The 27,069-nt window shown below is 35.6% G+C and overlaps 1 protein-coding gene across 1 annotated transcript in view; it reads left to right on the forward strand.

The window, feature by feature from the left end:
• Positions 1–20,178, forward strand: part of dsc2l (desmocollin 2 like) — a 30,883-nt gene extending 10,705 nt beyond the window's left edge. Inside the window, exons 7-16 of the mRNA XM_028803631.2 lie at positions 557–714; positions 934–1,068; positions 2,184–2,369; positions 4,210–4,454; positions 4,578–4,720; positions 7,986–8,207; positions 14,943–15,164; positions 15,543–15,655; positions 16,000–16,323; positions 17,066–20,178. Of these exons, the coding sequence (XP_028659464.2) occupies positions 557–714; positions 934–1,068; positions 2,184–2,369; positions 4,210–4,454; positions 4,578–4,720; positions 7,986–8,207; positions 14,943–15,164; positions 15,543–15,655; positions 16,000–16,323; positions 17,066–17,263 (1,946 nt within the window). The 3' untranslated portion in view covers positions 17,264–20,178. The remainder of the gene's footprint in view (positions 1–556; positions 715–933; positions 1,069–2,183; positions 2,370–4,209; positions 4,455–4,577; positions 4,721–7,985; positions 8,208–14,942; positions 15,165–15,542; positions 15,656–15,999; positions 16,324–17,065) is intronic.
• Positions 20,179–27,069: the final 6,891 nt, after the last annotated feature.

Consider the following 27,069-nt stretch of genomic DNA (forward strand, 5'->3'; position numbering starts at 1 on the left):
ACTGAACTTCAGGCTGGTCAGTGGTACACTGTTTAGTACTGCTGTCTCACTGCTCCAGGAGAATGGATAATTTCTTAAAATTAAGAAATGGGTTCTGCAGTTTTCCTTTCATATCCCAAAGAGGTGCCTTATAGGTTAGATGAAGTCTAGGGTGCTCACCGGTGATTGACTGGCATCGCATTCATATTTGGTTCCTGCCTTGCACCCAGTGTAGCTAAGATAGTTTGCAGCAAAATACTAAAATTGGATTAAATAGATTCAGAAGGATGGATGGATTGATTCATTATCCTTCCCACAAAATTGAGATATGGAGAGTTATTTATTTATTTATTTGAATTACTCTCAGCCAAATCTGTTAAATGTTTTTTTTCTGTTTACAGTGTTTTATTACCTGGTTATATGGTTTACTTCTTACTCCTTGTATTTAATATAATTATTTACAGAGCATAATTTTGAACCTCTCAGGTATAATATCTTATCTTTCCAAACTATTGTTTGCTTGCTGTGATACTTTGGGAGAATGAATGAATACAATCTTTTCTTTTTCTAAATACAGGTACCGTAGTAGGGCAGGTAAAAGGGACTGACAGAGATGAAGAGAATACACTCCATACTAAGCTTAAATACCGAATTGTTTCAGAAAATAACAAACTGTTCTATATTCATCCTGAAACAGGAGTGGTCACCACAATGTCAAATGCTCTTGACAGAGAGGTCAGTTTTTCATTTATTTAACTTTAAGACTTTATTCTAAAATCAAAAGTGTCAAAATAATGTACAATCTAAAATAATTTTCTTAAATGATTAGCATTGTGAAACGGCAGTTAGTATTGTAGTTCAGCTTGCATAATAGTTTAATTTCCTGCTTTTTCTGCCTTTTTTGTAAATATGTTTTTAAATGAATAGCATATTAAAATTTAAAATGTCTTTTAGGTTAACGATGCCTATGAATTGCTGATTGAAGTAAGAGATATGAATGGTGAGATTTATGGAAGATCAAGTACAGGCAGTGTAACAGTCAAATTAACTGACATAAATGACAATCCACCAGTATTTAAATCTCAATCTGTAAGTTAAACAATTTATAGATTTATTACAAGCTACTTGTGATTATGTTAAATTCTGTTGAATAATACTATAAGCTAAAATGAAAATTGTGCTTTAAAATCAAAATGAATATCTAGTTTTTTTTGAAAAATCAACACAATGTTTTTGTCATGTTTCAAAGTGCATGTAACATAGCATAGCTCACCACTCATCTTTTTAAAATGTACTTATTGAAATACATAAAAATAATTGATTAATCAATATTTTGTAAATCCCAGAATACATGTTTCAAGGAGGATGGTTTTCATGAAGTATTGTTAATATTATGAGGAAAATTTAATAATGTTAATGTATTCCAATGAAATCTGTAATTTTTTTTGTAAAAAGCCTAATCCTTCCACTGATGGTTCTAATAAGTATTAGAAAATCTTTACTCACAGACTATAAGATGTACATTTATGGATGTCCTGCGGTGGGCTGGTGCCCTGCCCGGGGTTTGTTCCTGCCTTGCGCCCTGTGTTGGCTGGGATCGGCTCCAGCAGCCCACCGTGACCCTGTGTTAGGATATAGCGGGTTGGACAATGACTGACTGACTAACATTTATGGATATACTGCTAATAATAGAAATATTTTTTATTAATTATAAGGAGTATTGGGGACTGACAGATATCAAGGTTATGATGGTAGCACTTTAATATTTAGGCTGATCAGGGATGACTGCACTTACAAAAATAGTATGGCTTCAGCTTATGAAGCTAACAATCATTGTAGCAGGATTTTTATTACATAGAATATCATGTCTGGTGATCATGAAGCTTTTGCCCTTTTAAGGAGTATGTTTTTGCAAAGTGCTCAGAATGATGTACTCCTCATTGTACATATCCTCTTTCTATCAGGTCCACTTGACTATTTTAATATGAGTGGCATGTCTGTTTTTCATTTGTTTCTTTTATGATTTAAGTACCTTTATAAAACAGTATTGGTCCTTTTTGCATTTCATTAAATATAAATTAAGAAAAATCTAGCTTTTCTTTTGTTTTCTTTATATACAGAACTGTATGAATTTCCTTTTTTGTATAGGTATAAATAAGATTATACAGTATGTGATGACACTGTTTCATTTTCATGTTATATAGTATAAGACAAGTATTGAAGAAAATAAGAGCAATATTCTAATACTCAGAATTCCTGTTGAAGACAAGGATTTGAAAAACACTTCAAACTGGAAAGCTAAATTTGTAATAAAAAAAGGAAATGAAACTGGAAATTTCTATATTAAAACAGATCCTGTTACAAATGAAGGGCTGCTATATGTTATTAAGGTGAGTAGTGCATAGCATATGGTTAATAAGCCTACTTTTCTGCTTTTTTATCATGTTTTAGTTATTATGGTGTCATTGTTTTTAGAGGATAGAAGAAATCACTACTGTTAACAATTTCTTAATGTAAGGCACTTGTACACTTTTTAATCTGACTTCTGTGCACAGTACAAAAAATGGTTTCAATTCCATTTCATTGAGTGTAGGCACAGAGGATTGTAACAGGTTCTCAGATAAGATGCAGTTATACATTTTACTAAATACAGAATTAGTACACATAAGGGCACAGACTTCTTTAAACACACAGGAAATGTGATTTACATAAATAGAAATCAACAATAATTGTCCATTAATTAATTGCTGAACCATGGCCAGTTGATAGCAGAGGAGAGAAAACCAAAATTCCAGTCAGCAGCATCCTTAGACAAAATAAACCTCCTGGGTTTTGTGATCAGTTATAACAGAGAAAGTCAAAGACAGAATCAGACACAGCCATATTGCTGGACACCTTGGCCAACTACCTGCCCACTATCTCATGGGCATTCTATTGTAGAATCTGCTAGACCGAAGTAGTGAGCCTTCAGCCTGAATTTAAAAGCTGAATGTGAAGGAGCATCTCTGCTTCAGGGCCTGTAACTAAAAGATCGATCTCCCACTGTTATTTTATTAATCCATTGAATGTTCAATAGGCCAACATCTTGAAATTTTAATATGTTGTTTGTAAGTAATAATAACTTCAAATACTGTAGGTAAGCAGGACATTGGTTATTTAAGACTTAATATATTAAAATGAGGATTTTTGAAATCAACCCTAAGCTTCAATGGCAAAGCAAGTGTAAGGAACTGAAACTATGTGTTCAAACTTTCTAGCATTTTGAATTAACTGAAAGCTGCATAAAGAATGATTTGAACAGCCAGTGAATAACAAGTTGCACTGGTCAATCATACTAGAAGTAAATATAATAATGAATTTCTCAGTATACTACATATTTAGAAAATGTCTTCATTTTCCAACATTTTTGAGATGGAAAAAAATAGGGTTTTGTAATATATGCTTTAAAAGACATGTTGTTGTCAAAGTTATCTCCAAAACTACATGTTTATTCAGTAAACCTAATGTTGATTCCAACTGTTGGTATAATAATGTGTAAAACATTTGTGTAGTAAGGTTTAACCCAGAGAGTAGGGGTATATTATGTTTTTTGTCAAATCTGGATGCTAGTGGCAGATCATATAGTACTGTATGATGTCTGTCTTTCAACATGGAAAGGGTTCATTTAATTATTTTTGAATGAAAGCAAAATGTGGTAATATGACTCTTCCGGAAACTTGATTTTTTTAGGTATCTGCTTTTTTCTGTACAATTTCTAAAATTAAACAAGATGCATTTTTATTGCATTGGCTTTAGGGTTTCATTCAGGGTGGCATCTGGTTTTGTAGCTATGTTATAGAACCTTGCTGGTTCATAAATTAGCAGTTGAATAAGACGATAAGACTAGGTGTTACTCAGTGTTTCAAATAAAATTCCATCATAATTATTACAGTATTGAAATAGAAATTAAGAATTTTACTAATGTGTACTGTAAATGCTTTTTATTCTTCAGTACATTGTGCATGTTTATTAAATACATACTATGAACTTCAGTGATTACATATATATGAAATATTATATATATATATTTGTTTTAATTAGATAAATGATTAGTGAAGGTATAGTGGAAACTTCACAACTGACTTAACTTATTTAATGATACTTTCAAAAAACTAAACAAAGAAAATCAAAGTCTTCTTTCTGACAGAAAATGTCCTATGAAGTTTTTAATAGCCTGAATATGTATTACAGCCACTGGACTATGAGAAGACCAGCAAAATAGATTTGGAAATCACAGCTGAAAATGAAGCAAAATTAGTTGGGACAGGCACCTGGTTTAGTGTTCCAGTGACTGTCAATGTAATCGATGTAGATGAGGGACCAGAATTTGAAGTACCTGTTATGAAGTTCCGTATTAAGGAAAATGAGCCAAATGGAACATTGATTGGCACCTACAGAGCTTTTGATCCAGAATCAAAGAGTGCCAATGGAATGAAGTACGTATGAACCTATTTCGTCAAATTTAAAAATTTATTTCAAACAAATGCTATGATCCTAAAAGCTGTTACCTCAGTCCTTATATAATTACTAATTTTTTTTTCTTCTTTTTATTGAAATAGATATTACAAAATATCTGACCCTGCTTCGTGGATTAATGTTGAACAGAGCTCAGGCGCTATCAAGGTTGCTAATACCATGGACAGAGAGTCATCATTTGTAATGAATGATCAGTATAACATTACAGTGAAAGCTGTTGATCAGAGTAAGTGAAAAGCATTTTTTTTCATTGTTAACTTAGTTTTCGGATTTATGTTTTTCATGTTTACACCTTCAGTGCATTAATGGAAACTAAATATTTTTTGATCATTATGGCAGTGACCATAACGATGGTCCCATCTTCTGTTTGTTTTGTATGGCTGCGGCTAATTTGTTCAGGCTGAAGGCTCTGTTTAAGTTAGAGGAATGTAGAGGTGCTTCCAAGAAGACTTAAGTGTTAGTACCTTTTACCCGTTTCTTTCTCTACACTTTGGTTTGTATTTTTGTATTTTGTTTTATCTGCTCATGTTGTTTCATCTCCCAGTATTAGGCTCCTACTTGCCTCTTTGATCTTCATTATTGCCTGTTCTAATTTTGTGCCTTGTCCCTTTTGATGCTCTCTCTTAAACGGATTATTCAATTTCCCTGAGCTCATAACAACTGCATTTTAGTTATCCCCACATAGATGGAATCTTCTATTACTCTAACTGATCCTTGAACTACTGTGTAGGAAATTGTACTAATAAAACTGAAAAGAAATTCAGGCAGCGCAACAAAATAAAAAGAAGAATCTATTATAATAAACTATAATTTATAGCAATTAATAGATGGCCAGCAAATTAGTGCAACAGGTAGAATTACTATTGCACACTTGCATCAGATTCCTTTCCAAGTTGGGGTCACTTACCTTGAATTTTACATGAGTTTTCAATTTCTACTTAAAAGTTCAAAGACATTCTTTAAGGAAGTTTTTTTAGAAAGTCTACATTGCTCTTGTTTTAAACATTTGATAATAGGCTGGCATTCAATCTGGGTTAGGATTCTATCATATAGTGGTACGATGAGAGTAAATCAATAATTATTCACACTATTTTAAAATTTGTTAAAACTACAGTAAATAATATAACACAGTTTCCTTGCATTTCAATGTACTTAGTTAAGCATTCCACAAGTTTGTTTATAACCCTCAGAAAAAAAAAGTTTGTGGGTGGTCTCAGCCATACATGCACTTTAAGTGGATCAAACTGATGATAATTCAGGGGAGTGAGTATAGGGCTATATGGATGATGGTTCAAGACATCAAATTCCAGATTTTGAAGCATTTCTACAGTATGAGCAACAGTGAACATTGTAGATTTTTAGGGATCCTAAAGCAGCTGGTGAAATTCACTCAATATCTAACTGTGAAAGACAAGTTGCTGATAGACCTGCTCTCAACAAACAAAAAGGTGATATTGGGGCAGTGTCATTATCCAGCTATAAATGAGCTGTTCTCCCTACCTGTGCCGACATTGTACAACTGTTAAGAAGGAGCTGAAGCTGTCAAATCACACATTTTCCTTTGGCCTTTGTCTTACTGCAGAATGATAAAGGTCCTTGGAGGCCCATGGCAAATGCTGCCCGCTCATTGTCTCAAAGGTATGCTCAAGCTGAAAAAGAAGCTTCCGCATAACCTGAGGATGTGAGCAGGTCAGGGCCTTTCTTGTAGCTTGACACTTTCATATAGAGACAGACCATAAGCATTTAGTAGGTCTTTAAGCGACTCAAAGACTTTCTGAGTTCCTACCGAGAATCCAGACATTATGTCTCAAGCTTAAGAGGTATTCTTATCAAATAAGTCATGTTCCAAGCAATCCATTGCTAACAGCAGACATCCTATCTCATGCACCAATGAGAAATAGTGAGTACATAAGTAAATCAGACAATTACTTCATGGAAAATACCAATATTTGTTTGGATGTTGTAGTGGGCAATTACCTTAACAATTCAAAATATCTGAATGAGTTCTGTAAGCAGCTCGAAGCAGACAGAACATGTTCTCAGGTAATGACACTATTTCAGAATGGCTTGCTGGACCACAAAAGACTTATCAGTACTGTGTCACTGTACTGGCCAGAGATGGCATCCTTTACAATTCAACATGGTCTCCTACTGACATGCCTAACAGAGTGGTCCTCAGTTTTCTGGACATAGCTTTCCTCAGTTAGCAAATACATATGGGTTCCAATGCATTACTGGTAGCGTATAATATCCTTACTTGACACTCCTTGCATACAGAGTATCCTCACTGGCTAATGGCTACAGCCCTGGGCAGTTACTTATGGGGTGCAGACTTCACAACATTCCTTTTATCTGCTATAGTCACCAAAGAGAGAATGAGGAGAAATAATGGCAAACATCCAAAAGAGACACTGAGCTCCCAAGGCTGAGTTCACTTTTGCTGGGAGAGAAGCTGTGGGTCACTGATACTAGGGATTGTGATATCAGTATATCTTTCTCCAAGCTCTTACTTTGTTGAAGGGCACAGGGTGCTGTGAGGAGAATAAGTTCTACGGTGGAAGTTACAGTAGGTGATCACTTTTCCGGAGTTCAGTCACTATCCTTTGTCATTTGGACAAGGAGTGAAAGAGAGGTGATTAAACTATAATGACTGGACTTACACAGTTAAGTATGTTGAAAAAAGTTCTTTCACAAGAAAAACGATGCATTTTTGTTTAGGTAGAGTATTGCATTGAGTATTGCAAGTATTGTTTGAATACTGTGTATTTCCCCTGGAGACAAATATCTATCTATCTATCTATCTATCTATCTATCTATCTATCTATCTATCTATCTATCTATCTATCTATCTATCTATCTATCTATCTATCTATCTATCTATCTATCTATCTATCTATCTATCTATCTATCTATCTATCTATCTATTGAAATACGAGTTTGCGTATCTTTTATGAGGAAGAAGGTTTAAAGACTGTTTAATTTCTGATCCAAAGCTTTTGTATAATTGTTATTTATGTTGCATCTTGATCTTAAGAGAGGGAGATGTGGTGGTATCTAGTTTTTGAATGGGTTATACAGGTTAATATGGTGTTGATGTAAATTATCACTGAGAAAGCAGAGATTTGCTAAAGGAAAAAAGATTGGAGCCCACTAGGAAATAGGAGTTACATGTATGCTCAAGTTTGTATAAGCATTCTTTACTTTTTTCTGATTACCTTGCAGTGGTGAATCCTTTAAAATGCTACCAGCATCCATGTCTCCAATATCCTGACCACAATTATTAATTAATAACTAGAATTCTAAATTATGGTGCTTTTTGACTTTTAAATTGAATCATTTCAATCATAGAGTTCATAGCTTTGATATGAAATTATAGTGGGTGCTAATTCTACCACAGTTTTCTTTATTTAAATGGATTTTATAAAATTTTTAAGTGTTTGCACAAGTATATGTTTTCTTCTTCATTAAAAATTGTCTTTTTTCACTAATAGGCTTGAAATCTGGAACAGGAACGGTTGTTATTGAGATTGAAGATGTCAATGACAACGTCCCAAGGTTCACTTTAAAAGACTTCTCAATTTGCCAAGAAGAAGGACAGTTAGGCTATACGGATATTAATGCACAAGACCTGGATGCAGTACCTAACTCAGCTCCTTTTGTATTTGAAATTCCAGATAATAAAGATGGAAACTGGAAGATAATAAACGTAAAAGGTATGAATCAAAAGCATTACCTTCATCAAATTGTCTCTTTCAATGGGACTCTTCTAACCAAAATTGTAGTCTGCATCTTTATTCCATCAGTGTTGTATCTTTGTGATGGAAACTTTAAATACAGTAATCCCTCGCTACTTCGCGGTTCACTTTTCGCGGATTCACGACTTCGCGGGTTTTTAAATACAAGTGATCGCGGAAGTTATGTTCCAGACCCATCAGCAACAGGAGAAAATCTGCGATATAGAAAGACCATATAAATAAACATTTTTATAGTTTAAGCCTTAAAATACCCATCCCACATGCTTTAAACACATGCAAACTTATAAAACACACTTTGTTAACACATTTGATATGTGGATGTCGGGCTAAGGATATGAGTAACATCTCACTATTGTAAAACATTTTAACTTCACGCAAGACAAGACAGTGAGACAGGAAAATTGGTGATGTACAGGCTTTTAAATTATTGACACGCAGAGGACAAGCAGCACAAAGCCAGCACAAAGTCCACTTCTCCTTAGCGTTCATTCAGCTCCCCACCCCCTTGACAATGCGAAGTGGCAGGAGCGTACTGCGCTTCCGGGGAGGGGGGGTTTGAGCGAAGGTGCGTTCAGCTCTCACACACCCACACACACACACACACACACTCCTCGCGCAGAGCGACAAGCAGGCATTTTGGCAGAAGCAGCACAAAGTCCATTTCTGCTCAGCGTGAGTTCAGCTGCCCCCCTTCACAAAGCGAGTGCAGACACATTGACGTCTGATCGCTGCATGCAGTGTGCAGTGTTGGTCTGAGGTGTTTAAGAATGTAGAAAGTGTTTAAGAGCATAGGAAGTGTTTATAAGAGCGTGGGAAAGGTTAACAAGAGAGTGAGAAAGGTTTATAAGAGTGTGGGAAGGGTTTATAAAGCCTTAAAATATGTATAAATAATAAAATAAATATAGGTCGCTACTTCACAGATTTTCACCTATCGCGGGGGGCTCTGGAACGTAACCCCCACGATAGGTGAGGGATTACTGTATATGAAATGCCAAAATACAAGAATTCTTTCCCATATTTCCAGGTGTCTTCTGTGCAGGACATATACAACACTCATGACTTTTGAAAGGCAAACGCTATTTTTAAAGACTGCGGCAATTTCAATATTTTTTTTCTGGAAAACTGTACAGGACTATTCATGCTCACACCACTAGATTCAGTGAGAGTTTCTATATTTAGTTTGTAAGATTATCGAACTTCTAGTCATAATAGAAAGTTATCTGTGTCAGTAGTTCTGAACCTTTCTGATCTTGGGATCCCTTTTTATCTGTTTGTTTCAGTAATTACGTTTTATTAGTGGTCATGTTAATGCAAACTAGCCAGCATTTTTATTTTAAATTCACTTCCTTCTTCTTCTTTCCACTGCTCCCATTAGGGGTTGCCACAGCAGATCATCTTTTCCATATCGTTCTGTCCTCTGCATTTTGCTCTGTTACACCCATTACCTGCATGTCTTCTCTCACCACATCCATAAACCTTCTCTTAGGCCTTCCTCTTTCCCTCTTGCCTGGCAGATCTAACTTTAACATCCTTTTCCCAATATACCCAGCATCTCTCCTCTGCACATATCCAAACCAACACAATTTCACCTCTCTGACTTTGTCTCCCAACTGTCCAACCTGAGCCAACCCTTTAATGTACCCATTTCTAATCCTGTCCATCCTTGTCACACCCAATGCAAATCTTAGCATCTTTAATTCTGCCTCCTGCTTTCTGGTCAGTACCACCATCTCCAGCACATATAACATAGCTGGTCTCACTACCGTCCTATAGATCTTTCACTCTTGCTGATACCCGTCTGTCACAAATTACTCCTGACACTCTTCTCCACCCATTCCACCCTTCCTGCACTCTCCCTTTCATCTCTCTTCCACAGTCCCCGTTACTCTGTGCTGTTGATCCCAAGTATTTAAACTCATCCACCTTCGCCAACTCTACTCCCTGTATCCTCACCATTCCACTGATCTCCCTCTCATTCACACACATGTATTCTGCCTTGTTCCTACTGACCTTCATTTCTCTCCTCTCTAGAGCATATCTCTACTTCTTATGTGTCTCCTCAATCTGCTCCCTACTCTCGCTACAGATCACAATGTCATCAGCAAACATCATAGTCCAAGGGGACTCCAGTTTAATCTCATCTGTCAGCCTGTCCATCACCATTGCAAATAAGAAAGGGCTCAGAGCCGATTCCTGATGTAATCCCACCTCCACGTCGAATGCATCCGTCACTCCTACCACAGACCTCACCACTGTCACACTTCCCTTGTACATAATCTGTACAACTCTTACATACTTCTCTGCCACTCCCGACTTCCTCATACAATACCACAACTCTTCTCGAAGCACCCTGTCATATGCTTTCTACAGGTCCACAAAGGCACAATGCAACTCCTTCTGGTCTTCTCTATACTTCTCCATCAACCCCCTCAGAGCAAACATTGCATCTGTTGTGCTCTTTCTTGGCATGAAACCATACTGGCTCACTAATTATCACCTCCCTTCTTAACCTAGCTCCCATAACTTCATGCTGTGGCTCATCAATTTTTTCCCCCTGTAGTTACTACAGCTCTGCACATCCCCCTTATTTTTAAAAATCGATACCAGTATGCTTCTTCTCCACTGCTCTGGCATCCTCTTACTTTCCAAGATTCCATTTAACAATCTGGTTAAAAACTCCACTGCCATCTCTTCTAAGCACCTTCATGCTTCCACAGGTATGTCATCTGGACCAACGGCCTTTCCATTCTTCATCCTCTTCATAGCTGTCCTTACTTCCTCCTTGCTAATCCACTGCACTTCCTGATTCACTATCTCCACATCATCTAACCTTCTCTCTCTCTCTCTCTCTCATTCTATTCATTCATCAGCCTCTTAAAGCACTCTTTCCATCTTCTCAACACACCCTCCTCGCTTGTGAGTTTGTTTCCATCTTTATCCTTTATGAGCCTATCCTGCTGCACATCTTTCCCAGCTTGGTCCCTCTGTCTAGCCAATCGTTACAGGTCCTTTTTTCCCTCCTTTGTGTCCAACCTCTCATACAACTCATCATACACCTTTTCTTTAACCTTTGCCACCTCTCTCTTCACCTTGCAACTTATCTCCTTGTACTCTTGTCTACTTTCTGCACCTCTCTGACTATTCCACTTTTTCTTCACCATCCTCTTCCTCTGTATACTCTCCTGTACTTCCCCATTCCATCACCAGGTTTCCTTTTTCTCCTTCCTCTGTCCAGATGTCACGCCAAGCAGCCTTCTTGCTTTCACCCTTACTACTTCTGCTTAAGTTGCCCAGCTGTCTGGTAACTCTTCATTGGCACCCAGTGTGTCTTACCTCCTCCCTAAACTCAACCTTGCAGTCTTCCTTTTTCAACTTCCACCATTTGATCATTGGCTCTGCCCTCACTCTCCTCCTCTTCTTGATCTCCAGCATCATCCTACAGACCACCATCCTATGCTGTCTAACTACACTTTCCCCTGCCACCAATTTGCAGTCTTTAATCTCCTTCAGATTGACTCTTCTGCATAGGATGTAATCTACCTGTGTGCTTCTTTTTCCACTCTTGTACATCACCCTATGTTCCTTGCTCTTCTTAAAATATGTATTCACCATGTATGTATGTATTGACCTTCTTCATTCCTCTCCTTGACACCATACCTGCCCATCACCTCCAATTTCCAGCTTCATAATCATTACTCTGTCTGACACTCGTTTCACTTCTAAAACACTCTTGACACACTGTTTCTTCCGAATAACCCCTACCCTATTTCTCCTCCCATCCACACCATGATAGAACAATTTGAATCCACTTCTGATCCACCTGGTCTTACTCCCCTTCTATTTAGTCTCTTGCACACACAATATGTCAACCTTCCTTCTCTCCATCATATCAGCTAATTCTCTCTCCTTACCAGTCATACTGCCAACAATCAAAGTTCCTACCCTCAGTTCCACTCTCTTTACCTTCCTCCCCTCCTCTTTCCTCCGGACACATCTCCCCCCTATTCTTCTTCTTCTTCAGCCAACAATAGCCCAATTTCTGCCAGCAGCCTGTTGGCTAACAGTACTGGTGACGGCCATTGTTAACCCGGGCCTTGACCTATCCAGTATGGAAATTTGTATTGTTCTCCGCATGTTAATCTGGCAAAATTTTACAATGGATGCCCTTTCTGTCGTATCCCTCCCCATTCATCCGGGCTTGGGACTGGCACGAAGAAACACATTGGTTGTGCATCCCCTATAGCTGGGTTTTTATTCTAAAATTCACTCATTGTTAAATATTTGTAAATACTGTAAATATCTTTTAAATCTGTAAATACATTTTCAATATATAAATATAATATATGTAATAGATGAAATATGCACAGTACTCCTCCCTGAATTAATCGTACAAAGGTTCTTTTTAACAAGGAATTAAATTTAGTATCTTTACATTTATTTTCTGTTTAATGGGAAACCAGAGCTTGTCTTACTTTCACAAGTTAGTCGAAATTGAAAATAAGTGGAGTAAGTAGAGTTCTGTGGTCCACCTCAACTTCCAGCTTATTCCTGTTTTTTTCTGATGTTGAGTCAGACCAGGAAATTCAGTCTCACAAAGATAAGTGGTATTGAAGGGCAAAAGTACTATGATTGCATGAAAAGCAAGTGCAGGACATTCATTTCAACCAAATCATGGAAGACTCAGTTCTGAAAATTTCTTTTAAAAGACTATGATCACATAAAAAATAATTGTGCTCTTCAGATGGTAAGGTCATTGCTTTGACACTGACAGAAAATGACTTTGAATGGATGTTGTATTCCCTCTTCTTCTCCTTCCTTTCTCTTCAAGTGTGCAGTTATCCAAATGCTGACAAATCACTTTTTTATCAGTGGATGTTCATAGTTTGTCATATTTTATAGTTGATTACAAAGGTTGGGCAGGTCTTCCAGTGGACATATACTTAGTCCATAATATGAGCTTTACCTTGAAGACTTTGATTTTACTTTTCTCGGATGGGTTATGGCCTTTCCCTTGCAGTGGCACATTGAGTTTGTTGAGATGTTTAAAAATATTAGCCAAGTAAATGCACAGTCAAATTGGAATTATTTTCCTTGAGCAAAGATGCCAATTTACTCTTCAGCTGATACAGTTGTGACAGTACTCAACCTCTGGAAAGCCAGAAAAAATCTGAATGAAAAAAAGATGCACATGCTCACTGCCCATCTTATGACAAAATGCCCAAAAGTATCTTGGCAATTTTCTTCATATAATTTATAAACTATGCTAGAGTTGAATGCATCACCATTACAAAGAATTGCATGAACCTCCAGTACTGTATCTTTAGTGACTAATGTTCCCTATGTAAAAGGCATTGATTCCAGGTGGCTTATGATGCAGCTACATTTTATTTTTCATAACTCCTGAGTGTTTACCTGTTAAAACATGCAGCACCATCAGTTGACAAATACTTTATGTCATGAGAAATGTTGTATATGCACCAATTTATTGTGCCATTAGAGAGAGAAATATTGTTTGTTGGTTGTTGACACACCTAGAATTTCAGACACAGTTACACACATATATACTTTATATATGTTTTGATTTTGTATGAAAGCCAAAACTTGTCCAGTAATAGAAATTTCGGCAAAATTGTATAATGCATAATAAATAATTTTTTAGGAAAACGGTTAGGGCTTATTAATTAAATAACAGTGAAGCAGTATTACTGTGCTATAAATCCCAAACACAAATTATGCAATCTGAAATGAAACACAAAAGATAAAATTTGGTAAAACCATTGACCGTGCATAGTCTATACTTCAGAAGAAGGTTGGCTCAGGGAACTGGAGATAAGCATGTATCACTGAATCTGCTTATTTCATTCTGTCTAAAGAAAAGTTAGTCCTGTTAAAAACTCTTGTCACGTATTTCTTTTTTCATTTATGAGTCTCTTACACAAATTTCAGAACTTTCATTAAGAACAACTTTCTAGAACAAGTATTTCTTTGCTTAACAAAATATGGTAGTTTTTAACAATTTGATCAACAATCATCGTTATTCTTTGCTCAACGTTGATTAGTGTGTAATTTATGGTCAGCTGCAATATTCGAATCAATATTCCCAGTTAATTTTAATTAGTACCCTGTTTATTGACATTTTTACTCCAAAATTTGACACTGCTAAAAACCAAGCTTACATTGAACACCCCAAAAATGCATTTTACTCTCACTGAACAAAGACTTGCACTGAGCAGTTGCATGATTTTCAAAGTGCAATATGGTTATCTAGTCAGATAGAATAGTAGAGGTACGTAGCATTAGCCCATCAAATCTAACATTTGAAAGTAAACAATTCAATGCGTAAGACTTTACAAATAAATCAAAATACATCTATTTAATGTGGAAATAATACAGGAATATTTTCTTTAATGTAAAAGTATAATTTATAGCACACACTTAAGTTGCATATTTTTTATTTATTTAGAACTGTACATGTAAAATATTCTGCATCTATTGTTATGAGGCTTGTTATGCATTGTAATGCACAAGAATCATTATTAGTGTTTACCTCCTGTTGACTATAATAAGCTTTCACTAACATTGACAAATAAAAACTATATTCACAAAAAAAGTCTGACAATAGGGTGCCAGCTTACTAGACTACTTTTATGACACTAAATCTGCAGTATCTCACTGTTGTGATCTTTTTTCCAGAAACGTCTGCACAACTTGCACAAGCAAAACCTCTTCCTAATGGAATTTACAATGTCCCTGTATTAATTCGAGACCAGCAAGGCAATGGAATAACAGACACAGTTACTGTCCGTATCTGCAAATGCCTTGACTCAGCATGTGTTGAACAACAAAATTCAATTGGATTTGGAACATGGGGTATTCTTGCCATGTTACTAGGCCTTGCCCTTTTCCTTTTATTATGTGAGTGGAGTATTTTATTTTGAAAACATAATTCAGGCTGAAGAGCAGCATCACAGTCTCACTAGTTTGTGCAGTTTTGAAAGACTTGTGAGAGTTTGTGGGATAAAGGAATCTTGTTAGTGATTTAGTTAATTAGGCTTGATGGCTTAGCCTATAAAGTTGTATATTCCTAAAATTTTACTTTTATCACTTTAATTTACTGCCCCAGTTTAAAACTGAAGTGTTCATTTTTTAATCAAAAAAATGACTAACTGATAAATAATTCCTATAACCTTTAAGCAGCCGTGTTATTTATCACAGTAATGTACAATATTTCTTAAATAGATCTAAATAGCAAAAATGTCTTATGAAAGTAGTAAAAATACCTTATCTTTTCAGGTATTTTACTAAACTGCTTGTGTAATAAAAAAACAGAAAAAGCACCTATTGACGGTGGTGCTGAGGCAGTCCTACTTAAGTCAAATACAGAAGGACCAGGTGAAGAAGTAATGGTAAGTGAAAGTACTGAAAATTACAGTGATATCTTTGGTTATTTTCAAGTGTTTATTTAGAGACAGGTATTTGATGCACGTGCCCAGTGCTGTCAGGATAGGATCAGAAGTGACTGGATAAATTTGTGTTATTTCCTTCAGAATTTATATGAAGAAGATTGACTGAAAACCAATCTAATTTCATACAGCTCCCACCTGTGCAATATATAGTATATCAAGAATATTTTATTGAATTCACATTAATATACAGTACAAAATAGTTATTACAAGCAAAATGTTTCACAGTCGAGTATCTACTTTTCTTCATAAATCTACAGTTTGATTTTTTTTTTTCTTTTTTCCAGGCTCCAAATATGAAAATACACGGGCTTGTACCTGTTGAAGATGACAACTTACTGCAAAGTGCTAATCATTCTGCCTTAAAGACTTCTAATTTTGCAATGAGTGGTGGTGAAAATCATTTAAAAAGAGACTCATTTATTCGAGGAGATACATTGAACCGTGGAGAAAACGGTACTTATGGAAATACTATGCGTCATTTTATGAGGGTCGTCAATAACGGCACCCTCCAGTCAAATGATTTTTATGGAGAATCTGGAGCACAGCATTACACAAATTCATTGGAGGGTAATACATTATGGTTAACTAACAGAATATATCTTGATAAGGTAAGTATTCCAAGCCTTTGGTCTACTGTATAAAGTAATTTCCTTGCATGTGTTTGCATAACTATACAGATATATGAAACTGTGAAATGTTTTCCATAACTATACAAATGCATGACTCAGTCAAGCTCCAGTAATGGCTGTAATAACTGATTAGTGTTCAAATTCTTGTTTTACGGCAAAGGTTAATTCTAAAGATACTGCCTGCCCTTTTTATTTGAAATAAATAGCATTGAGTAATGAAATAATACCAAGTATGTAATAATGCATTTTGAAGCAGGAGTCATGTTCTTGCATTTTGTTTAAATCATAGCTTATTTTAGGGCCCATCTTTAATAAATATAATTTTCCCTCGACAGTAGAATAAATTTTTAAATCCATCATTGATCAAGATTGTTTTCAGAATCTCATTGTGATTATGTTAATACTCGTACAGTAGCAAAATATAAATGGAATGGAATATATTATTTTGCAAACGAAGACATTCAGAATCCTTTTGCCATAAAAGTATTGGAACTGATGAACTGCAGTATCCTCCGAAAATAGACTGTAGCATTTCTGGCTATGAGAAAGTTATTTTGACTCAGCATCCGTGCTGATTAGCACAAGTTTGTTTGCTTGCTAGTTGTGAACTAAAGTTAGATTTTGTACTCCTTAGAGGCTGCATTACAAAATACTAAATGGAATAAATAAAATTACAGAATAAAACATAGAAAAGTTTGATTGTTGCGTTTGTGTTTTGCAGAAAAGAGAGTATTTTGCTAGAGAATGTGACAACCGATTTGCGGAAGACATTATTCATTCTTATGAAGATGAAGGCAATGGTTCAGTGACTTCAGGTATTGGGTGCTGCAGCCAGCTGAATGATGACAGTGGATTGGAATTTTTAAATAAACTGGAACCAAAATTCAGAACACTAGCAGAAATCTGCTCTAAAAAATAACCGTTGCTGCTTTTCCAGATGAGGTTGTTTGAAGAATAATGACTACAAAATTCAGATACATAAAGAACTTTTGAAATATGTCAGTTATTTGTTTTACTACGAAGATTGAAACTCTTTCATCAGACGTCTACCATTTCAGGTGCAAACTGCCATCGGTTCTACTGAGGACGACGTCAAGCTACTCTATAGTGCACCAAGTATTATCATAGGTTTAACAGAATCTGAACATACTGCAACAGTATACAGTACATTTATAAGTAGTTTTAGTTACAACACCTTTTGCAATTTTCCACGTCAGTAGTCTTCAAATTTTATCATCTTTTTGGTGTTTCAGTGAAAGCTACAAGTATCCAAGCATGCAAATGATTTAAACCAAAGTAGTATTTGGAGACGTGTTCTTGTTTATGTAAATATCTGTTTAGCCATTCATTTATTCATTTGTTAAATTAAGATAATGCTTATGTTCCATGATCCTGTATTGGAATAAGTGGATACAGAGATGAACAAATGAATGAATTTCTGAAAAAATCTAGAGTTAAAATCTAGTAAAAAAGCAGTAATTTGATTACAGTGGAAATGTTTTATATGTAAAAACAGGAATAAATACTGTCAATATATACTGCTCCCATTGGCACTATTTAGTATTCTGTATGTACAGTGCTTATTTTCAGTAACTTATGCTTACAGTGCATAAGATTTCTATCCAATTATATGTTATCAGTTTTGAAAACTGGCTTTAGCACTGATTTTTATAGTTTTGAAGTGAATTTGCTCTAATCCTGCTACTTTTTGAGGTTAATTATATTGTTTTATTTTATTTTTCTTAGTTTTACAATGTAGGACCTTGTACAGTTTTATTACTTTGCTTCAGAGTTCACAATAGTGCTATACTAGTACTTACACCTCTCCATTAATAAAATGAGACATCATAAATAAACCTAGTTAAAGCACGGTACTATAAATAAACAAATAGAAAGGTTTTACATTCGATTTATTTTAGATTAGCCAGGTCTTTTTTGTCAAATATAGCAATCAGGCTCAAAAAACAAAGTTTAAGATACCCATTTTCAGATTTTTCTCATTTTTTATGCATATTGCCTCAAAGAACTCGGATGATTATTTCATGCCAACATGAGTACCATAGGTAAGTAGTTTTTTGGTTTCAGCCTTATTGCACTATAATTATTTTGTATCATAATTAAAATATGAAAGCTTGAGGTGGAGGAATGGTTTAAGAGTTTTTTTTCAACCTTTAGTTTATTATTAGGATCTGTAGCGTGCTGCATTCATTCAAATAATGAAAGTGGACTGGACTTTATAAAAACTACAGATGTGCCAACATTAAGATTTTTTTTGAAAATTAATGAACAAAAATTTAAATTCATAAAAATAAAAAATTTTAATTTTTTACTTAGAATTTCAATAAAGCCACCTGCAAATCCAGATATAAATGGTTATGTACAATCACAACTGTCGTGGTGTTGTACATACTTTTTTAATTTAATTTATTTAATACATTTTATTTATAAATTGTAGAGTGTTGAAACAAATAAGACTGGGTTATTCAAGGTCTGGTATCTGATAGTAGTAAAAAATTTCAAAAATACAGATTACAGAGTTACATGTTTTTCCATTGTCAAAATGACAAAAAAGTTTAAATGTGTGGATGTTTTTGCCTACTGAATTATTACAGCTGTAATAAACATAAAAGTCTGATATGCATATTGTATAACAGCAAATCTGAAACACATTTGCAATTTTTTTACATTCAGATTAAGTTTATTTTGATATTTTGTTTTAGAGAAGATGAATGTACGCTTTATATTGGAAGCTTATGTGATAAGCTAAAGCAAATGCTGTAAATGACTTGATGGTTTTTGTAAATTAACATGTAAGATACAACAGTTGCATTCTCTTTTTATGGAATTTATGACCTGTTGTAATTTTTTTGTGATGAGTCAAGTAGCACTTTTTATGTACCCTATATTTTATTGCAATTAAAATGCTTGCAGCTTATTTGAATAGTACCCAGTAAGAGTTTTTATTTCCAGCAAACTGGTTGCACTAACTGTATATCAACTCAAGGAATTAGTTGGTTGTCTGCTGGCTCTGCTTGGAGCATATTACTATGCTTAGTTTAAAGTTAACCTGCACAATTGAGATTAATAATGCTTAAAGGGATAATCGGTCTTGAAAAAATTAACATAATTGTTAAAATCATTTTTAGAGTTTTGTATATGTACAATGAGCATTATTAGCCAAATTCAGTAAACAACTTAGCTGGCACTAGCTATATATTCATAAGAAAAGAGCACACTCTCCATCTTGTGGTTAGATCCATGTTCAAGGTTCAAGAATACACATAATGCAGATAAATCCATTGCACACAAAATAGCTAGGAGTATTAGATTTTTTGACATAAACAGTCATGATGTTCTGTCATTATTGGTAATATCATAACTCTGTTTATGGCCTTATTTTGTATTCTCTCTGTCTGATCCATTGCCTTCACACTCCTAAACTAGCACAGCAAACATGTAAAAATAACTGGCTTGTTTGTTATAAAGATACTAAGAAATTGTTTTGAGTTTGTCATTCATAGTAAAATTCTGATAATATTCATAATTTGAAAGCAAATAAAATAAAGGCAATATACTATGAAAACTTTGTAAACCTTGAAAATGAGTTTGAGTGCCTTAATCATGTTGTACATCTGCAATGTAAATAGTTTGTTCCATATCTAGTAACATAATACAGCATTTTATAACCAAACTTTAATAGTCACTGAACAGCTGTTAGAGCACAAATTCTTTAGATGTTGTCTGTTTTATGTTATTAGGATGTGCAGCATATTGTTTCTTTTGTATCTTTTTTGTGCGTTTTTTCTAATACTGCAATAAAAGTTTTAAATTCATTCTTATTTCAGTGAAACAATATGTTTTGTGAATGTTTTCTCCCTTACAGCAAATGTCATTGTGTTTTAATGCTCAAGTGCTTTTTAGATGTATTCATGCGTAATGCAAGTAATTCCTTACAGGTGTTGCTAAGTCTTTCTTCCTTTCCACATGGGAGCTCCCAGTGAACCTATTTTGTTGAGTTCTAGTACACAAGGAAACTTGTGTACTTAAAGGAAATCTGTTAGTAAAGGTCCTTATTAATTAGGATATCCCAAATACAGAGTGTGTGCCACGTTTTTTTAAATTTCAGAAACTCCCATTTAGAAGTATTGCAAAATTTTCAAAATGTTCCAACTTAAAACAGAAATAGTTGGTGTGGACTTCAATTACTGAATAATTCACTTTTCCAAGTTTACCTTAGGGTGGCGCAGTGGGTAGCGCTGCTGTCTTGCAGTAAGGAGACTCGGGTTCGCGTGTCTGCGTGGGTTTCTCTTTATGTGTGCCACAGTAAACGTGTACAGTGAAAAAATATGCACTTGTTAACCACATTAGACTAAAACAACCTTATAGTTGCATTAGATCTGCAGATTATAATACTTCAGTATTTCTCTACTAAAAAGCACCACAGTAAGGTGGTCCATTGTAGTTAACAATTTTATATTTTCATTCTATGTTTTAAAACTTTATATTTAAGAAATACAAACTACAATAAGTCATAAACTATTCTGAACTAACAACAGTACATAATTGCAATTTTTACATCACTTCAATTGGTTTTACTCTGTGCAAGTTATTTCAGCCACTACAAACCTATTCGGTCCCAGTATATGATACGGAAAAATGCTAATAAGAAGATATGTATTTTATTACTAATATATATAATAGCCTTCTATTATTAGTGATTTTTTTTTAAATGACTCAGTCTTACAAAAACAAGTCCGATATCTGTCTCTATGATGAAGTAAATAAACAAAAACTTAAAATGTTCCAACTTTCAAAACTGCCCCGAGCAAACTGGAATGTTTTGCCAAGCATAAATTTTCTGACGTGCTTAGTTTGCAGTAAAACAATGGAAGGAAATCAAATTGAATTTGTCAATTAACAATTTTACATGCAGTAAAATATATAGTGAAATGTTCAGGTGCTCAACTCGACTGTGCATTAAAAGAATATAAAAATACAATAATACACAACTTTATAAATATCAATAAAAATCATTATGTTAAATGACAGCAATAATATGCTGTCAGCAGAGCTCTGTGGCCCAGCTACGTGCTATTTTCCAAAATAGGTGTTAATACATCTTGTCATGACACTCTCAGTCGCGTATATGTTCTTTAGTATATGGGAGGGCAGCCTAAAATCCTTGAGACACCAGAGGTAATAAAGTATCTATCTATCTATCTATCTATCTATCTATCTATCTATCTATCTATCTATCTATCTATCTATCTATCTATCTATCTATCTATCTATCTATCTATCTATCTATCTATCTATCTATCTATCTATCTATCTATCTAGTAAAGACAGTTTCTTGTCTTCTTCTCTGATGCATATTATCACCTGTCACATTTCCACTAAAGAATTCTGTCAGCAATGCACAAAGAATAGAACAGTCACTGCAATGTAACATTATTTTTTTCCCCATTATGTTTTAATTAACAACTTTTGATGGCCTACAACAACATCCAATTATGATTATGCATTATACTTTGGCGCAACAGCAAGAGACAACTGCAGAACACCTTACATTTACATGGTAAAGTACAGAGCCATGTGTGGAATCTAAACACATTAGGATAGAAAGATGTGCAAGGAGATTTCAAGCACTGTATGCACTGTTATAGTAGTTCAGTGTACTGCAGAATTAAATTTAAAAAAATGGATGAATATTTTAATATAATTTTATCTGTTACATTTTTTATGTTTTCATTTTTATTATATTAAAGATTTTAACATTTTTATTATTGTGTTATCTTCCGTAAAGATTATTTTAAATGTCTGTTCACAGTTAAACTTGAAAATAAATGGGCTGTCAGTTAAAAGCACTGATGTCAAACTCCAGGCCTGGGGCCTCATGTATACTGCCGTGCGTAAAATTCACACTATAACATGGCGTACAGACAAAAGCGGAAATATTCGTACGCACAAAAAAATCCAGATGCATATATCTGTGCGAACGCCAACTTCCACGTTTTTCCGCTACATAAATCCCAGTCAGCGTAAAAGTAACGCAAGTGCACGCGCCTGCTGTCCCGCCCCTACTCCTCCCAGAATTACGCCTCTTTGAATATGCAAATCAATATAAATAGCCCTTAAGCTCAGCCTTCTGTGAAAAGACAATGGCAAAAGCACGGGGGAAAATAGAAAAATTTCAGCGAATACCAAGTGGAGGCAAGGAGAAACTTACTATTTGTTGGTTTAAACAGTGATATGATCAACAAAAGGAAGTGACAGAGTGTCGGAGAAACTCAAAAGCTCAAGTTCACAAAGATGCACAGTGCCCAAAATAAAAAAGAAGTGGTCAGATATCAAAGTTGCTGTGAAAAGGTGAGTCGTAGCCCACCGTCTGAGTCTCATATGAAAGCTTATTAGGGTAGAAAAGAAAAAAAAAATAGGAACACAGTGAGAAAAAGCATGAAATGCCAACTTTAATCTCAAAATTTCCACTTAAATCATGTAGTTTATTTTGTCATTAAAGTAGAACATCATAAACTTCATCTTTAAATCATTTAACTAGTTTCTCAAATACCATCGTAACTAAAGTAGCACATTAAATGCTTTGTTTTGTATGTTTTCTTCTATGTGCTCTATGTGTGCGAATCACTACGTGCTTCTTAAACGGACTTTCTCTTCCTCCAACAGGACACAGAATCCATTACATTTGTGATATTACAGCTCTCTGAATAATTAAAATACCGAGATGTATACTTGATATCATTTTCATGATTATAGGAATTAAAGCATATTATTAAACATGGGAACACAGTGGTGCAGTGATAGTGACGAGCTGGCGTCTCGTCCACAGATTTTTCCTGCCTCCCGCAAGATGCTTGCTGCGCCTTCGTGACCTTAGATGAAATAATTTATTGCAGCAGTGCTGTCTCTTTCAAACGTACTAACCCCCAATTCCTGTCCTTCCTTTTCTTTCTCCAAGTAACCAATCGCCACACAATCAGCTCTGTAATAAATGTTAAGCCATCTGTAAGCTTAGAACGCAGATTCTTCAAAACTTTTAAGGAACACTGAAATATCTTTGTAGTACATGTTTAATTATTCTATCCATCCACTGTCATGCCAGCCCCAGCAAGAATACAGTGCAAAGGCAGGAACAATCTCTGAACTAGCTAGCGCTGCGCCACTGTGTCCTCACATGTTTAATTATTAACAATATAGATTATTTAAATGACGTTAACATTTTATCTGTATAGTGTAATAAACATATTTTGCTGCATTTCATCTTAAAAATGATATCGTCATCATATGTAAATACGCGCTTTATAAAGTGGCGCAGGTTGCACTGTACAAGTTTACAGTGAGGTAATTGTACTTGTAAGTACAAACAGTTCTATAAGGAGCACTTGATGGACTGATTGAGTGCGTTTATAGTTCTTGGGATGAAACTGTTTCTGAACCACAAGGTCCGAACAGGAAAGGGTCTGAAGCATTTGTTGGATGAGAGCAGTTCAAATAGCGAGTGACTGAAGCAGCGTGTGCTTGATTCTTTTTCCGATCAGCTGCTCCGAGTGGTGCAGTGACAAAATATGGAAAAAGATGATCCGCTGTGGCAACCCCTAATAGGAGCAGCTGAAAGTAGAAGAAGAAGGTGCAGTGAGAATAACAACGCTAAAGCGGCTATGGTATTTAGAATAGTTTGGCCATTCCGTGGACCATTATATTGTTACAGGTTAATTAAAATCAGATACCTTAAACTAATGAACAATATGTGGTTAATTTCAGTGCATTTGATAAAGCCGTGTGACGATGCAGGTTCTGCTCCATGCTCCCATCTGCTATTAGGGAGCCCTTGAACCCAACACCGTCGGTAATGCTACCGATGAGCTAGACAGTGAGGCAACAACACAGCAAGAGGTTGGTGCAAATGTGCAAAGTGCTTTTATTACAAATCCAAACAACAAAAAACCAAGTGTTCAAATACAGTGCAGTGCTTTTCCAAAGTTCCAAAAAATAAATAATCCATTAAAAGAAATGTGGAGGTTTAAAAACAACAACAGAAACAATCCTTTAAAACAAGGTTAAAACGTTCATCAGGAAGCTGTTCTTAAAATCAATAACAAGCCCAAACCCGGTGCTTCTTTTACATTAGCGTCTCACCTGCTTCTCCCGTTAGGGCCCTGCAACAGTCGAGACGCTCACTCTGCAGCTGACCTTCTTTATTCCTACTTCTGCTACTGCTGTCAGTCAGCATACCGATCCTTGGCTCCGGTAAGATCCTCCGGACAGCGACTTGGGACTCCCCACCGACCAAGGCTCACACACTGGGGACGCCACATCCCAAGTCCTGACTCCCACTGCCTCACGCGGAGAGTCATTCGCCTTCCAGTCACTCCCTTCCTTCATAAAACAAACTCTGCGGGAGCAACCACAACTACTATGCCCCGGGTGTCGGCCAAACACCCAGGCTGCCTGCTCAGCTGCTGTGAGCCTTCGCTCACTCACTCGTTCTCCTGCACCAGCGCTCACTCGCTCGCTTCCTGCTTCCTCCTGCAACCTCCGTTTACTTTTCTTTTCTTTCTTTTTGTTTTTTTTTTTTTTTGTTCTCTCCTGTTCTTTTTCCTTCTTTGTTCTCCTTAGCTGGCTCGCGCTTCTATTTATGCAGAGGACATAGCAGCTGCAGCACATTAGCAACCTCAGGAACAATCACGGATGTGGGCAGTCTCTCACTTGTGCACTTATGTGAGAAACGCCCACACCGCAGATCGCCCTGAGACGCTACAGCCACAACCACTATGCCCCCTCGCTAAGCTGCGAGCGGGGTGATTTATTTATTTAAAACAAACTGGCCTTTGCTGGGAGAGCTGTGGACCCACAACACCACAAGCCAGCTTTGTGGATGCAAAAAACAAAGGGAACCACCTGGGAACAGCAGTATTGCTTTGATGCTGGGTACTGCCAGTTTGCAAAACCAAGCGGAGAACTTGCGTACGCCAGGGTTGGAGCTACCATGAAAATGTGCGTGGCTTTATGCCAAGTTAAGGTTTTATACATCGCGATTTGAGAGTGGAAATGGGCTTACGCAACATTTTTGTGCGTACGCACCATTTATACGTGAGGCCCCTGGAGGGCCGCAGTGGCTGCAGGTTTTCATTCTAAACTTTTTCCTAATCAGTGACCAGGATTCACTGCTAATTAATGTCCTTTCCCTTCAGTTCAATAGCCCTGTTTTTAAGGATTCAGTCCTCTGAATTGATTCTTTCCATCATTAAATGGTAGCCAAACAGAAATGAGAAATGAAATGAGCTAACAGATGACCAGCTAAGTTGGGGCTTCAAACTCCAACCAGTTTCACTCCAACTTAATGAGAAAGCCAATTCTTGCTAATAATTAAATTCATTATTTAATTCCACAGCTTGTAGCTGCTCTCATTCAGCTACAGCAGACATTTCCAAAGCTGTTTATTTTGTTTTTTCTAAGAGCACTGTCAAAATGTTTTCGTGACCTAAGATATCAGCCTTACGAGACCTTCACCTTTTTTCATTTTCACATTTTGTGTGATGGGCACAGGTGAGCGGGTCATGTGGCAGATCATTTTGTGTCTCATTATTGCTTGGCTGCTAATTAAGGAAAAAGAAACAACTAAGGGGTCTGAGTCAAGTTAATTAAAACTATGGCAAAAGAAGTTAATTAGCAGCCAAAATTGGTCACTAATGAAGAAGATGGTTAGAAAGAAAACCTGCAGCCACTGCGGCCCTCCAGGATCAGAGTTTGACACCCCTGTTTTAAAGTAAAAGAAAACAGGAGACTATAAGGGAGAAAGAAAAAAGGAAAATATAGCTCGAAAAAAAAAACGGCATGCCCAAAACTGAATTCAAGCTAAGAAACAAAATATTATTTCAATGTCAAGTCTCTGCTTGTATCTTCTAATTCTGGGCACATTTTTTTAATCTATAAATTAAAAACTCTCAAACTACTTGTCATCTCTGCTGATCCAATGTTTTGATTTTAGAGTTTTTATTCTTCCAAAGATTAATTGCGTGATGCTTAATGCTTATATGTTTATGGAAATCCCCACCTCTCTCTTTCTGTCGGTTTAACTGTGAGTGTTAATGCTCCAGTTCTGTCATACACTAGTGTTAATTTCAATTCTTAACTTCTAAATCTACTTAACTAATGTAAACACTACTGTGCTGTTTCTTGAATCTTTCTGTAGAAGCTACTTAATATTTGATTCCCTGCAACATGAATAAGCATGTATTGCACTTGCTATCTTTTTCCTTTTGTGGCTTGTAAGATGTTATATAAATTAAGAATTAAAAAAATAATAATTATATAAAAGTATGTAAATAATCGAGATGAATTGCATCTAACATTAAAACATTTAATTATAAAATGAACACATAAATAGTGAAGTAAATACAGAGTGAATCGTAAAATTAATGTAGAACCAACACAAAGGACTTTAAAAAAAATTAGTGGCATAGTTTAAACTTAAACAATGACCTTAAACCTGAGCTTTTAACAAAATACAACTTGAGCAAGTACAACCTGAATTTGAGTGCCTTCCTAAAAAGCAAGTTGAAAAGAAGGCAATAAGAAAAAGAGGCCAATATATTAATTATCAAACTGGAATAGCATATGAGACACAGGCACATCAAAGTAAAAAACTATTGAAAAGACATTTGACTTTGAATGCATTGCTAAAGACTGATTTAATTGAAACAACAC

The sequence above is a fragment of the Erpetoichthys calabaricus genome, chromosome 6 (genome assembly GCF_900747795.2).
Source record: "Erpetoichthys calabaricus chromosome 6, fErpCal1.3, whole genome shotgun sequence".
In the NCBI taxonomy this organism is placed as follows: Eukaryota; Metazoa; Chordata; class Cladistia; order Polypteriformes; family Polypteridae; genus Erpetoichthys; species Erpetoichthys calabaricus.